The 14576-nt window shown below is 50.8% G+C and overlaps 6 protein-coding genes across 6 annotated transcripts; 4 read left to right on the top strand and 2 right to left on the bottom strand.

The window, feature by feature from the left end:
• Positions 1 to 1209: 1209 nt before the first annotated feature.
• Positions 1210 to 2673, bottom strand: T069G_00399 (transferase family domain-containing protein; the record flags this gene model as incomplete). Its single annotated transcript, XM_056167609.1, has 1 exon — positions 1210 to 2673. One exon carries the CDS (start codon positions 2671 to 2673, stop codon positions 1210 to 1212), a length of 1464 nt encoding a protein of 487 aa, XP_056032925.1.
• A 1703-nt stretch (positions 2674 to 4376) lies between these two features.
• On the top strand, positions 4377 to 5848 carry T069G_00398 (uncharacterized protein; the record flags this gene model as incomplete). The annotated part of the gene is made up of 5 exons (XM_056167608.1): positions 4377 to 4560; positions 4642 to 4661; positions 4720 to 4827; positions 4889 to 5277; positions 5383 to 5848. 5 exons carry the CDS (start codon positions 4377 to 4379, stop codon positions 5846 to 5848), a joined length of 1167 nt encoding a protein of 388 aa, XP_056032924.1.
• Positions 5849 to 7082: 1234 nt separating this feature from the next.
• Positions 7083 to 8907, top strand: T069G_00397 (major facilitator superfamily domain-containing protein; the record flags this gene model as incomplete). Its single annotated transcript, XM_056167607.1, has 2 exons — positions 7083 to 8544; positions 8597 to 8907. 2 exons carry the CDS (start codon positions 7083 to 7085, stop codon positions 8905 to 8907), a joined length of 1773 nt encoding a protein of 590 aa, XP_056032923.1.
• A 492-nt stretch (positions 8908 to 9399) lies between these two features.
• T069G_00396 (uncharacterized protein) lies at positions 9400 to 10869 on the top strand (the record flags this gene model as incomplete). Its single annotated transcript, XM_056167606.1, has 1 exon — positions 9400 to 10869. The coding sequence occupies one exon, from the start codon at positions 9400 to 9402 to the stop codon at positions 10867 to 10869; it is 1470 nt and encodes a 489-aa protein (XP_056032922.1).
• Positions 10870 to 12244: 1375 nt separating this feature from the next.
• On the top strand, positions 12245 to 13272 carry T069G_00395 (membrane-associating domain-containing protein; the record flags this gene model as incomplete). The annotated part of the gene is made up of 3 exons (XM_056167605.1): positions 12245 to 12406; positions 12489 to 12709; positions 12780 to 13272. The coding sequence occupies 3 exons, from the start codon at positions 12245 to 12247 to the stop codon at positions 13270 to 13272; spliced, it is 876 nt and encodes a 291-aa protein (XP_056032921.1).
• Positions 13273 to 13826: 554 nt separating this feature from the next.
• Positions 13827 to 14574, bottom strand: T069G_00394 (ribosome biogenesis protein nop16 domain-containing protein; the record flags this gene model as incomplete). The annotated part of the gene is made up of 2 exons (XM_056167604.1): positions 13827 to 14385; positions 14459 to 14574. 2 exons carry the CDS (start codon positions 14572 to 14574, stop codon positions 13827 to 13829), a joined length of 675 nt encoding a protein of 224 aa, XP_056032920.1.
• Between the last annotated feature and the right edge of the window lie 2 nt (positions 14575 to 14576).

Below are 14576 nucleotides of genomic sequence, written 5' to 3'. Positions count from 1 at the left end.
TTGATACTACGAGTAGTACTATCTTCACGACTCCATAACGGGGTCTAGAGAAGGTCTCCGGTGCTAAAAGTGATCGACAGAGGCTTAGACAGCCCTAGCGATAGAGTTCAGTCCGCTGCTTGCATCACGCTAGGCTATTTAGACGGCATGATGAAACATGCTCTGCAGAGAAGAAGAACAGAATAAAAGGACGCCTTGGAAAGTGATCAAGATGCTATTCCTGTTGTTGCCAATGTTACGCGTACGGAGCAAGGATATCGCTACGATAGCCAAGATTGGTGAAGATCTCTCTTCCTGCTACTGCGAGCACAAATACCCATGTCTCTCCCAGACCCATGTCCGTTTGTCTGCTGTTAGCAGGCTGGCTGTATGATTCCATTCTTTTTCCACCCGGTGGCCAACACAGTACGAAGGGAAGGCATCTCGGCGTTACGTATTGCTCCTATTACCAAGGGCACATTGCATGCGCATACTCGTACGCCGTACAAGTCTTACTGCTTGTACTTCCAGATGAGATGTATCTTACCGGGAAATTACCCGGTTCGGCAGAGAAGAAATTTGATGTTAATGCCGGAGTAAAGCCTCTCGCAAAGATTGGTTTAATATGGGAATTTTAGCGAACAATTTTATCAGATCCTTGCTAATAGCTATGGCATATACAGGTAGCGTAGGCCTGTGCCTGTATGGATCAATTGATAACTGGAGCGAAGAGCCAACCCCTGTTGCGAGTGGTTTTTGACTTGTAACATAAACGGAATTCCGTCTCCCGGAACTGGGCTCTGTGTAACACAGAAGTAAGTATGTGCGAATGAGGCGCGCTCCATGAATGGAACAGACGCCCGTATTTTTACTAGCTCGCGCCAAATACATGCATATGTCATATCTCACATGGGAAAAAAAATGATATAGATGAATCAGCCGATTCCTGCATGATTCTGTCACGCTATCCTCATTGGTATTATCACATTTCATATGTAGGACTTTTGGAGGCAACCGGGGAGATATCACACTTTGGTAATTGCAAGTAGGAGTACATTTACATGTACCTGAGCAGCTGGACTAAGGTTCAGTGGTTATTGTTATTATTAGGACTATGGGTGCTTGTGGGTCGCTCATTGTATGAATGCGTAGAATGTAACCATGTATTCATTGCTTGTTGTCTCCTCATAAATCAGATGCTTGCCAATTTCCTATCAGTTATGGTTCTAACTAATTGAGGACTGCTGCAGCGGTGGCATCCTCCGCATCAACGCCTCTATATTCAAAGTATTTGCCAAACTCTTCGTCTTCAATAAGTGTCTGCGCCAACCTCTTCTCGTAGAAGAAGGAAAACTCGCAGCCTTCTTCTGACTCCGGATCATTGTTACGAGAGGGGTAGATAATAATAACACCCTCAGTAATACGATCCGTGAGGTGGCGATAAGTAATCGGCGTGGCGAAGCCAAAGTCGGTCGTCGCCATGAACGCATCTCGGTGGTCGGTGAAGAGAACCGACAAGGGCGGCAGGGAGTCGATGCGTGTGCTGAGAGCCGTCTTGTCGCGGACAGTCGCCACCATCTCTAGCGTCTTGTCCAGGCCCTCCTGGGTCACGCTGTTGGTCATGCCTCGTATGTACTGGGCAACCTTGGACAGAGGCCATTCCGAGATGACCTCGGCTACCGTTGGCTGCTCGACAGGGGCTGTTGTGGATAGAGCCGCGAACATCACGTTACCGCGAATTCGCGGAGGCACCTTGGGGTTGTTGAACCGCCTTCGCATATCGATGGCCTCGATCAGGACAGTCTTTGATGAGGGGTCCGGGTTGAACACAGGGGCTCGTACGCGAGTGATGGAGCGCCAAATGAAAGCCGTAAAGGCGTCGTAGGTAGAGATCCATGTCCCGTCAGTTGGCGTCGCCAACTTCTTCAACTCGGCTGCTTTGCTCTTCGGCAGATGGAAGAGTAGGGCCACTCCCTGAATATGGTCTGGGTGGCGCTCCGGCGCGGGAGGCCCTTCAACCTTCTGGTCCTCAGGGGGCTCCGTCTTGGAGAGAAGGGATAGATCCATGTTCTTGGGGTCCCAGTCGGGAAAGGCTGTCTTGTTGAGAATGGCATAGCAGTTCTCTGCCAACTGCCGAGTATACCCAGCCCAGCCCATGACATCGTTGGAGTAGTGGTGGTGATGCATGTTGAGGACCATTCCGCCGCGTACAAAGTTCATCTTGAATGCCGAGACGGCGGGATGGGCATCGGGATGGGCCTCTGGCTTCTCTCCATAGGTCATTGGGTCGACACTCCAGAGTTTGAGGTCACCCAGTGACACTGCGCTGAAGTTTGCCTTTTCGATGTCTTCGATGGACGGGTACTTGTCCGCGTCCTCAGGCGCATCGAGCCACTGCACGAAGAGACGGACTGTGCTGTCCTTCTTCTTCAGGTACACGTAGCCCTGACCTTTGGTGTTTTTCTCAATGGTGCAGCACAAATGCCTCGCTTGGCTGATGGTCCTTGAAAGGCCCTCTTTCATAATCTCTACTGCCTGAGATTTCATTGCATCGTCCATCTTGAAGAAGAGTGCATAATTGTTGTAGGACATTGCTGTGAGATAATCCAAGGTCGACACCCCGAATGTCTCCTCTTCAGGGTCATTCTCCCACCCAAAGGGGTGAATATTGAAAACATCTTGCTTTGGAGCCATGATTTCGGCTGATTGTGTAAAATTGAGAAAAAGAGAAATCAAGGCGGTAGGACAAAGAGGGGTTAGCCAAAGCAGTGTAGTAGCTGTGTTGTTGGATGGATGTTGCAATCTTTCCTTTTTTCCCACGTTTTCGGCTTCTCCTTTCAACCCTTTAATATATCCCACCACTCATGGTAGGATCGAAATCAACACCGCTTGGAGCTGATCCTCCGGGTTGCATTTTGCTCCCTAGCAACTATCGCTTCGAGCAAAGGCACTAGACTTGTGTTTGATAACTTGGTTAATGCGGCAGAAGGAGCAAGGACTTGAGACCAGTCTTGTCGGAAATGATAGCCATGAGATATCCCAGTTTCTACATTGCTTGCGGTGAAGAAGCTGAATGCAACCGTGGGGGTGAAAACACTGGCGGCATACTACCAACAGTAACCCTTGCAAACCTCAATCACGAACCTGGGCCTCAAGCTAGGTAAAGACACTACTGGTGGGGAATTCAGGGGGTAACTCTGCTCGTACGAGCAACTACTCGTACAGTATGTACCGTACATGTAGGCAGAATTACTACAGGTATTTGGACGTTAGATGTGACACGGTGCCAAATTTGTATGTGCCTGTCCCTGCATACCTACACCAAAAGGATGTGCGTGGGCCGTCACCCTATGTGGGTAACATCAATATAGAGAGGCCCATTTCTTTATTGCCCACACACGGCTCTCGCATGAGCTACACGGAAGTTTCCTGTCTTGTGGCATCAATCGACGATTATCTCCGCTGAATCACTTCCAGCCATCTGTTCAAAGGTAAGCGCCGGACAGAGCATTGAAAACCTGTGCTCCGTTAGTACCTAGCGTTCGTTCCGCGGTAACCACGCCCCGTGCCTAGCTCGAAGCGATGGGATTTTTATCCCCGGTTTCTGGTCTCGTTTTACCTTGCTAGTCATTGCGCGGACTGCTCCCGGAGAGCTACTGCATTAAACCAAAATAGTCCAAATGTGGGCGAATGCCGAGCTGGGACCAACAATTCGCGCAAGGGTACCATAAATATCAGCTTAGGAACGAATGGTTTAGCCCGGTTTCCGCCTCGAGTCGACGGTGATCAGGGGATATTGTCGACATTGGAGGATCAGCTAAGGAGGCTGATCGACAGGTTCCTTTCTGATGTGTCATATAGGGGAAACATGTAATGGACCGAAGCTAATGCAAACGGGTTGAGCAGAACTTGTGAAAGGTTTGCAGCAACCACTCACGGCAGCACCGTGGCTTAAACGGGCTCGAATTGCTTCCGACCCCAGCACCGCTGAGTGTAAGCAGCATGAATGGCCTGCCATGTTCGTTTCGAATCCGGGATTCTTGGTAGATTGCACATTTGGCCGTAATAATAATGCAGGCCATGAACTCGGTACTGTGTTGCTTAGTGTATGTATTTACCAACAGGATGGGATGCCGGGGCAAAAAGCCTTTCCCCTGATCTTCAGTACAACCATTACTTTCAACAACTTTATCTTTAGACGAGATCCGCCCAACGGGACGAGGCTGTCGAGAAAATCGGAACAAGAACAGAGAACGTGCATAGACTGATCCACGCGCAGCGCGCAGCAGTTGGCCTTGCATAGACAGATCTTCCATTCGATCCTTGGTTGACTGACAACAACATCTCTCTCCCTTTCTTCACTCGCTCTCTTTACAAAGTTTAGAGTTTGGTTCACCATGGATCTCAACGGGCCTGCCATTCCTCCGCCTCCTGGTGAGGTGTCGATTCTTGATAATCCTCCAAATCGCAATGACCTCGCTTTGGGAGTCCAAATCGGCACTTGTGCAATTGCTACAATTTGCTTCTTTCTTCGAATCTACGCCCGTGTAATCATTTCACGAAAATTCCAAGCCGAAGAAAGTAGGTTTGGTTACACCCGACCCTAAACGAGTGAAGTTAATGGCTGTTGTATGGATTTACTAACCTCCTTTTGCGTTATAGTCATGGCGATATTGGCATACGTTAGTCGACGATTAATTCCATAAACACTACAGAAATCTGTGACTAACTTGTGTCTAGGGAACTTATTGGGGTGCCATCATTCCTTCATTCAAAATGCTCAAGTATCCTGGCTACTTCGTCCACGCGTGGAATGTGCGTCTTATAGATGTCATCCCGACAACTTACGTGCGTATTCTTTGATTTTACAACTCTACTCAAACCAGCAACTAATTTCATGGCACACCAGTGGGTCTTTGTTTATGGTGTCTGCTACTCTATTGTGCTTCCGCTGCTCAAGGTTGCCATCTTGACTGAGTGGGTACGACTCTTTGTTCCCACCTCAAAAAACAAAAATCCCTTCTTTTGGGGAGCCGCCGCGATTGCGTTTGTGCAAATTGCGTCTGGCATTGGTATCGTAATTGCTCTCAACCTCCAGTGCATTCCCCATGAGCGCCTCTGGGATTTCAGAATTCCTGGCAAGTGCTTCAACCTGTATACGCTCCAGGTCAGCTCCGCGAGCATCCAGCTTGCCTCGGATATTGCCATGTTTTGCCTGCCGCAGCACACAATCTGGACCTTGAAGATGACCTGGCAAAAGAGACTTGGTGTTGCTGCCATCTTCGGTATGGGTGTAATGTGAGTTAGACCCCATCTCTTGAATCACACTCTACAACAGAGAGCAATCCCACCTTTCTTGGCATAGCTAGATTGCTGACCATGTGTCTCTTTTTACTTCTTTAGTGCTATCGTTGCAGCATCTTTCCGAGTCGATGTCACTGTCAAGCACGGCAACTCCCCAGACTCCCTCTATACCCTCGCCCCTATCGTGTTTTGGGCCTCGGCCGAGATGACATGCGGATTCTTCATCCTTTGCGTACCCTGCATTCCCAAAATTATACAAGAAGCAGGTGTTGTCCCTGCGCTCAAGAAAGGAACGAGCATGTTTCACTCTGGCAGCAAATCCAACGGGGGTTCAAATGGCTATGCTCGCGGCGGCGGCACCACCAAGACGTCCGTGTCCGCGAACAAGGACTATTATCAACTGGAAGAGGATGGTTTACACATGAAGAACCTTTCAGAATCCACGGAACAGTTACACCAAGGCGTCCATAGCTCTGCCATCACACGAACCACGCGCGTGACAGTGACCAACGACAGCCGCTCTATCAGCGATTCCGACGGCAAGGAGGGTGCTTGGGGTAATTAGATGGACCATGACCGGATGCGACGACGAGGCTGCTTCGGACGGCCATGATACCCTTTCCAAAAAAAGCTTCAGATTTTCTTGTGTACTACTATACTGACGGCCGAGGCGCTGGTACCACCGGTGGTGTGTTGGCGGGAACCTTTGATTTCTTGTCTTCTCTTTCATTTCCTTTATCACCCGATAGTATCTAATATTGGATGCTAGTCCCAAGGGATGAGCAATCGTCGTTGCGGGACTTGCATGACTATTTCCTATATCCCATACTTCAAACTACATATACGCTATATAGAAGAATACACAGCTACAACGCTGGAACGTTGGCTTGCGCCTACCTACTATCCCTTATGTCTATGCCATTACGGTGTATAGCTAGAAATTTTGATATGTTTTATGCCAGAGATCAACGCGAGAAGGGATGCTCATGGCGAGATAATATCAATCGCTTGCCCATCAATTGTTGCCCATCGTATGCTCCGTATTGCAAAACCCCCTGCTATCTTGGCACCAAGGAATAGGATATAAGGAGCGGCGTCACAACTGGCATCCGAATTGGCCACTAGCAATTGTGATACTAGAGAGTATGAGTCTAAATATTGGCTGATAACTACATGTATTTAGTTGATATCAGATGGCGAAAATGCTCATGTCTGTCTTCTCCGTCGGACTTTCAGGATTATCAGTGTATTGGCCGGGGTACCAGATATGCGTCGCTCCTCCCGACCTAAAGCAGTATTGCCAATAAGCGCTGTCAAAATCAAGTGCCGAGAAAAACCTCCGTACGCGCCTGGGCAAAAGCCACAAAACAATATCAATGCCGAAAGAATCCCCTGAGCTGTGCTGGAAACAAAAAGTCTAGAACATGAACCCTGAACCTGGATCATGAAGGCGGAAGGCCAGGGGCTAGAGGTGCCTTGACCGTGCACTGATAAGCCACAAGCACCAGCCGAACCACTAGCCACAGTTCATCACCCACTGTAGCCGATCTGTCAGCACCAAATATTACGTGCTCCGTTGCAGGCTCATCTACTCCGTGCCGCTCAATCGAAATCCAGCGTCTAAAGTGGCAAGGCGTAATGCAACGCCCACCGCCTTTCTCCAGCTGCCTAATCTCTGCCAATACCAATCATCATCATCCATTAGCTGGCTAAACTCTCACGAATTCCCACTTCCCAAAACCCACTGCTGCAGGAGTGCTGTGCCAATTGCTGGCCCACGAGCTCGAGGACGTCGAACGATGGCTGTAGAACAAAGCGGGCGTCAGGCCCCGGCCGAGTCGGTTGCACCGGCTTCGGAGCGCACGCCGTTGTTGGGATCCGGCGCGTCAGAGTCACGCACAGACGGCAGTGGATTGACGGGGGCGGCGGCGGCAGCGGCGGCGATTCTGAGACGGCATCAGCGTAATGAGAGTGAAAGTGAGCGGCTGCTGGCCGGAAACGACGATGATGATGGCGACAATGGCATTGACCAGGAGGAGGAGACGACGGTGGTGGCCGAGGAAGTGTCCTTCGCCAAGCTATGCCTCATCATGGGAACCGCCTACCTAGGCGTCTTCCTCGGGGCTATCGATTCGTCCATTATCGCCACGCTCTCAGCACCCATCTCGAGTGAATTCCAGTCCCTCAGTCTGCTCTCATGGCTCGCAACTGCGTATCTCATCTCCAATGCAGCGTGCCAGCCCATCTCGGGTCGTCTGACGGATATCTTTGGCCGAGGCCCGGGCTTAGTCGTTAGCAACTTGTTCTTTGCAGCTGGCAATCTCATCTGCGGATTAGCCCAAAACTCCAGCGTCATGATTTTCGGACGTGTCATTGCGGGTATCGGTGGTGGCGGCCTGATGAGCATCTCGACCTTTTTGGGATCCGACTTGGTTCCCTTGCGCAATCGTGGTGTTGTCCAAGGCATTGGAAACATATCCTACGGCTCAGGGGCCATGATGGGAGGCATCTTTGGTGGATTGATGAACGATCACACCAAAATGGGCTGGAGGCTGGCTTTCCTCATCCAAGTCCCTCCCGCAATTCTTTCCGCCATAGCCGTGGCTATCCTCGTCAGGGTGCCACCAAAGCAGTCCAACAAGTCTTACCTTGCACGAATCGATTTCGGCGGCGTCTTCTTCACGGTGTCCTTCCTAGTTCTCCTACTGCTCGGCGTCAATGCTGGCGGAAATCTCGTACCTTGGATCCATCCCCTGCCTCTTACGACGATCCCGCTTTCCATCGTGGCGTTTGTTGGCTTCATTTGGTGGGAGAGCAGAGCGATGCAGCCCATCATCCCAGTCAGGCTCCTCCTCGACCGTACCCTATTGTCTGCCTGCTTGTGCAACTTTCTTGCTACCATGGTTACCTTGTCTGGCATCTTCTATGTTCCCTTATACCTCCAGGTTCGTGGTGACTCACCAACAGTCGCAGGCCTGAAATTGCTGCCTTCGCCTGTTGGTATCTCCATTTGCTCTGTCGGAGCGGGCTACATTATGAAGAAGACTGGTCGGTACATCCGGCTGGGCATTAGCAGCATGCTGATGGTCATTGCTGGAATCCTGTTCTTCGCGTCGCAGAACGAAACCAGCCCAGGATGGGTGACGATGGTGGCTTTCTTCCTGGTGGGCGGAGGTTATGGTGCCATGTTGACAACAACTCTGCTAGCATGCATTGCGGCGGTTGATCACTCACAACAGGCTGTCATCACATCAGCGACCTGTGCGTTCTGTTCCTCCCCATAGATCAAATGATGAAATGCTAACTGGTATAGATCTTGCCCGAAGTCTGGGTGGTACGATTGGCATCACAGCCAGCTCAGCTGTCTATCAGAACGTGCTCAACGCTCGCTTGTGGCAGCGATTCGGTGATGAGCCGCATGCTGCCGAGATCATTCAAAAGATCCGTGATGACCTGAACTTCTTGAAACACCTGCCATCAGGATGGCATGATGGGGTGTTGAAGTCGTTCATGGAGGCGTTCAGGGGCGTCTGGCTAACAATGCTCACCTTGGCCATTGGTGCTCTCATTTGCGTATCGCTCATGAGGCAGCACACACTCCACGAAACTCTCTCCAGGCGATGAGGGTGACAGGCTGCCACATTTGACGGCAAACAAGAATATGCTTGCCAAGCGCCGGTAGATAGCTCTTTGGGCTCTTTGGCGCTTGGCAGCTGTGATACTATGGAACCAGGATTCATTTCACAACTGCTGCATTCGATAGAATTGGATATATGGTTTCGCAAACAGGCAGGCATTCACATATTGGGAGTAAGGAGCAACTTGAAGCAGCAATTTTCTCAGAACGCACATCCATGTGGGCTGCCTTTGGATGAACATGTGACACGTTTCTCTTTGTTCACACGCAGAGCGCACATCTACGTGTATTTGGCTGAACATTTGGTACTACTGGCTTATTGTACAATGTTCACACGTTCACTGACCCATTCTTGCCTTTGACGAGCACGATATAGAAATAAAATGGTCGCTCTTTCCCTAGCTCTAAGAGATATTATAGTAGTGTTCGAAACCAGAAACAAAGAGGTTTCGTGCTTCATTCATCTTAATATTATTGCCATGTCGAAATACGCCTCCGGCTATGAGCTGACGCCGATCGAACAAAACGGCTTTAGACAGTACAAACGTATCGCCATTATTCTTCGTCTACTTCTAACGGAACATGACTCTGATAGGGAGACTCAGACGGTTCAGTGGGAGATTCTGGAGGCCTTCAGGGAAGCCACAGAGGCGTGGCCATTCCTTTGCTGCAGTGTTGGAGCGGATAAAGATGGGAAGTTGACACTGCTGGGCACGCCAGCCAGGATTATTAAGGATGCGCAATCTGAGCTGCTTGATGCCCATGGCCGTACCAGAATCGACCCTAGATTCGAAGAGATGCGTTCACAGCTGGATTCAAATTCCTTGGGCGCTGATTTCTTTCGCTCGGAAGCGGGATTGAGTCTCGCCACAGGGATGCCAACAGTGATGATCAAGCTTTCTCTTCTGGGCGGCTGCCTTGTGGTGGGATTTTCTTTCTACGAAGCCGTCTTTGACGGAGAGTTTATTGGTCGCTTCTTTTCCCGGATGATTGACTTTACGTGGCATCGCGGTGACAACAACAGTCATATTTGGGACCGGACGACGTTTGTTCCATCGGCCGATATCGACCGAAATATGTTTTGTTTTTACAACTGGCGCTTAGAGCCACTGCCTATGATCACGCCAAAGGACAGACTGGTTTGTCGGCTTATTGAATTCAAGAAGGCCTTCATGATGGATCTGATTGGACGTATTCGACAGGAGGTAGGTAACTCCGCTCCTGGATGCAAGGACGAATACTCCGTTGTTGCCATGCTGTGGGTTACAATTGTACATGCGCGGATTTTGAAAGACAGGATCGGGGCTCGGGACACTGCGAGGCTCAACATCCTACTTCCTGGACAGCCGAACGCAACACGAGGGGAGGCGTATGACTGGAATTACTTTGGCAACTCGACGGTGCCCACTGTGGCCCAGCTCAGCGTTCCTCGTCTGCTCTACTTCGCCAGCGACGACGGATCCTATAGTTTCCAGGGCGAGATCGAGCCTAAATACACCGTCAGAGGGCTCGCTGATGCGGCTAAAGCAATTCACTATGCAATCAACAAGGTGGACGGCAACTACGTGCGGCGTCTCATGGGCGCCAAGAAGAGCCTGCACCCCAGTCTCGACCTGGCGGCATACAACCGGGGCATCGACCGCCACAGGACCGGCATGGTATTCGAGGACTGGAGCGGCTACTCTAGCCACCAGGACCAGGTGATCGGAACACCGTACACCAGAGGCTATGCGGAGGCATTCCTGCCATGCGCGGATGACAAGGAGGAGGGCAAGATTGTGTTGCTGCCGCAGCGGCGAGGCCCGGCTGCCAGCGAAGACGAGATTGGCTGGGCGACGTGGGTTTGTCTAGACGTTGAGGAGATGCCTCGTGTGCTGAGGCAGCTGAATTCGCAGGGTTGGATCATGGGGGAAGCTGCTCCGTTTAGAAATACGAGGAGAAGCCTGTAAATGGTTCTGGATAATACGGGGTTGAGGAGATTTCGAGGTCGTTTAGGTTACGAGGCACTTGCTAGGTTAGTACGAGCATTGTATGGAGTACCCTCTTCTATGTATAGTCTACCTCAGGTAACGGCTTACTTTGGATGCCAAAGTACTAAGATATCAGGTATTGCCTACAAGTAGTAATAAGTACGAAGCAAAAGAAGATATGCTTGTTTTTGCATGATATATTGGTTTTACTCGGAAAATGGAGCCGTATCAGGTCATGTCTGGAATAAGTGTCTCATTTCAGAGGTCATGGGCCAATGACGTAGCGGTTACAAAGCCCGATCAAATGCAAAACACTCAGCGATTGAAATAGCCCAGTGCTGTGCTGTAAACAATAGACTCTACAGTAGCATGTACCGACTGCGGGACGCATTGCCGAGACCCGCCGGAATAGGGCGGAGCCACAGCTGCTTGAATTTTCGTGTGATGCTTACAGTATGGCCCCTTTGTTTCGTAATAGTAACGAGGTGGAATTAAGAAATTTAAGGGAAGAAAAGAAAAGAAGAAAGAATAGATGCATAATTCCTAAAATGCCAAGTACTAATGCATAGATACTTCCAAATCATCATCGTCATCTCTAAGGAACCGAAAGCGAAAGTTTCCCAAAGTGCCTTGGCGGGTGGCGCAGCCCCAACCGCACGCGCCCCATCCCATCCCAAAGTAAGCCCGCGCGGCTGTGGCTGTGGCTCAGGCTTCGGGCTCGAATCAAATCAACAGAACAGCAGTCCGGTTCAGCGCAAGTCTCCAGCCGGTTGCCATGCCGCAACGCGTGGCTCCCAGAAGCTGACCCAGGCCAGACCAGACCCTCCCCCTCCATCCTCGCTGCTATCGATCGCTCTTCTATTCGCCTGGTCGGTAAACAATGCAAGTATTTTCTCTTTCTTTCATAATCCTCCTCAGCTCCATTTAGAGCCCTGTTTATTTGTTTACCCCCTCCCCTTTCATACCCGTCGTTTCCGTTTCGTTTTTTTTTTGGTAAATAAATTCGAAATTGCAGACGAGGTCCTGTTATTTAAAGTCCCGCCATTATCAGCTTACCGGCCCTACTTTACCCAACTCGATAGCCGCTGACGGACGGCCAACCGCCATCCCGCTCAGCCTCAGTCTTGCTAGCTTCAGGGCCAGGCTCTTCGACCTTTTTCGCTTCGCAGATCTCCCGAGTGCAAGCACAGAAAACAAAAGAGACGCCGCTTCTCTCTCCCCGTCTCACATACATCTCGCTGGTTATCCTTAAATTTTCAACGCCTCTGTCGAATCATCATCGCCCGCCACTTGACATTACTCGCATAACCAACCCCTCTGTCGACGACGATTCTCGATCGCTGACGTCGGCACCATGGCGCTCTTCGAGATTGACCCCCAGCTTCTCCCGAACCTGAAGCTGGGCTTGCACTCGTTTCAGATCATTCTGGGCTTTTTGGCGTGGTGCTTGGAGATTGCCGTCTTCCGCGGCGATACTTCGAGGATTGTGGGCTTGAACGGATGGACCTTTGCAGTGGTGAGTTTGCGCACACAAGTTTTGTCGTCACATGGCAAAAAAGGACTCGGTTGCTGATGTTTTGCCTCTCCCCTTTTTGCAGTGCTTCCTCTCCATCCCGGGATGGATCTATCTTATCATGACCCCTCGATTCGAGCGTACCCGTAGATTCGCCAACCCATACGTCATGCTCGGTGTCGATGGCCTCTTCATCGTCCTGTGGCTTTCTGCCTTTTCCACCCAAGCAGCCTATAACAGCTCTGGCCAGTGTGGCGGCAGCTGTGGCATCAGCAAGGCTATTGTTGCTGTCGGAGTGTTTGTTACGTATGTCTATATTTATCCCTATGCCAACTATTCGCGCCAGCAGGCTAACTCATGCTTCCTGTTGCTATAGTCTCCTCTGGATTGGAACGGCCTTCCTCAGCGCCTACACCCTGCAGTACTACAACTTCCACGGCACTCTCCCTGGCTACGACAGCCGCAAGATTGGCGGTAGCGACAACATCGACCCTGACAAGGCTGCCTTTTCTATGGCACCTCACGACGAGGAGGCTTACGAGAGGGTCAACATGGACGACCACGATGCTCCAGGCTACGACGACCACCACACCACCATGAACAGCCGCTACGGTGACAACACTCCCTACAACGCCGATGACTTTGACGATCCCAACCGCTACGGCGCTCTCCCCCCTCGAAGCAACAGCGGCCCCCTTTTCGACAGCGAGACTGAGTACCACGGCAGCAATCTCGGCAGCAACCTCAGCACTGATTTCGGCACACACAAGACTCCCTCGCCCGGCCCCTACAGCGGCAGGCACTCAGACACCTACGCTGATGGCCCTGTGCAGTTCCCGTCCGCCGACTATGACCGGATAGAGCACTAAATAGGGGAAGATATAGGGCAAAGGAGGAAAAGCACATTGGCAGGCACAAAGACAAGGATATATGATGACGGTAGCGGGCTCTATCAATGACTTGGACACACACAAACCAAACTACATAAACCGGGAGGAGGGGGTCTCTGGCGGGCCTGGATGGATGCTTATGCTTGCTTGGGGTAGAATATCTCTACGGCGTTGAGGGCATCCCGAATTTTTTTTCCTCTTGTTTGGACATCTGCAATATGATGAAACGTTGATGAGATACCAGGTGTATATAGAACGGCCGGAAACTGCACACGAAATGTAATTTGTAGTTTTTTTTTCATTTTGCATTCATTTTTCAGTTTGGAATCTTCAAATTATCAAGAAAAAATTACCGTAGCTGAGATTCCATTTCGGAAGAGATGAAGAAAAGTAAAGCCTTTTGTCTTGATATTCAAATAACATCCTCCCAACGCCGTGATTTAATAATGCACCGTCTTGGTCTTTGCAGCCCATATACATTTGCTGGAAATAAAAAAAAACAACCCAGTAATATGAATCACTCCACATCCATCTTATGCCGATGCCTTTAGCTTCTTCAGCCGCTTCGCGATATCCGCTGCCGTCTGCTGCATGGGGTTGAGCTTAGGATCCCTCGCCATGGCCCTCGTGTCGTCTCCATACTTGGCCACCAATTTCTCCAGCCACTCCGTCTCGCGCTCGCTCAGGTATCTGACTTTGGGCGGCGCCGGGTTCTTCGCCTCCTCAATGAGCGACTTGACTACATCCGTGGTGCCGACGCCATCGTCATTGATGCCGCCCCATTCTTCGTGGTCGTCGCCGTTGTCTTCCTCGCCGGACGAATCAATCTCGTTGAGGGGGTCGTTGAGGGGGTTCGCCTTGCGGCCCAGCACGCGGATAATGTTGCCTTGAGCGTCGCGCTCGACTTTCGCCTCTGAGAGGACGCCCTTTTCGGCGGCTGCGATGGCAAAGGGGTCGGATCTTGAGGTTTTGGGGGCGGCGTCTGATGATGATGCGGAGGCGAGTTTCTTCTCAGTGCCGCCGGTGGGAGTTTTTAGTCGTGCGAGGAGGCCCAGGCGGCGATAGTTTTGCGCCAGCGTTTCCTTCTTGTCCCTGTAATGCAGATGAGAAGTAATTAGTCAATTGAACCGCAATTAAATGAGAGAGACAGAGGGAGCCGGCGTACCAGTTTTTCGCAATGACAGAGTTGCCGCGGGGATTGAGAATCTTTTTGGTGGTGTTTGATTGGCGGACGGGCGCGCGGCCGGAGCGGCGCTTCTTCTTCTGGAGTTCGCGACCCATTG

Source organism: Trichoderma breve, chromosome 1 (genome assembly GCF_028502605.1).
Source record: "Trichoderma breve strain T069 chromosome 1, whole genome shotgun sequence".
Lineage (NCBI taxonomy): Eukaryota > Fungi > Ascomycota > Sordariomycetes > Hypocreales > Hypocreaceae > Trichoderma > Trichoderma breve.
Note: the sequence above shows the minus strand (reverse complement) of the source record. Positions and strands in the feature narration are given on the sequence as shown.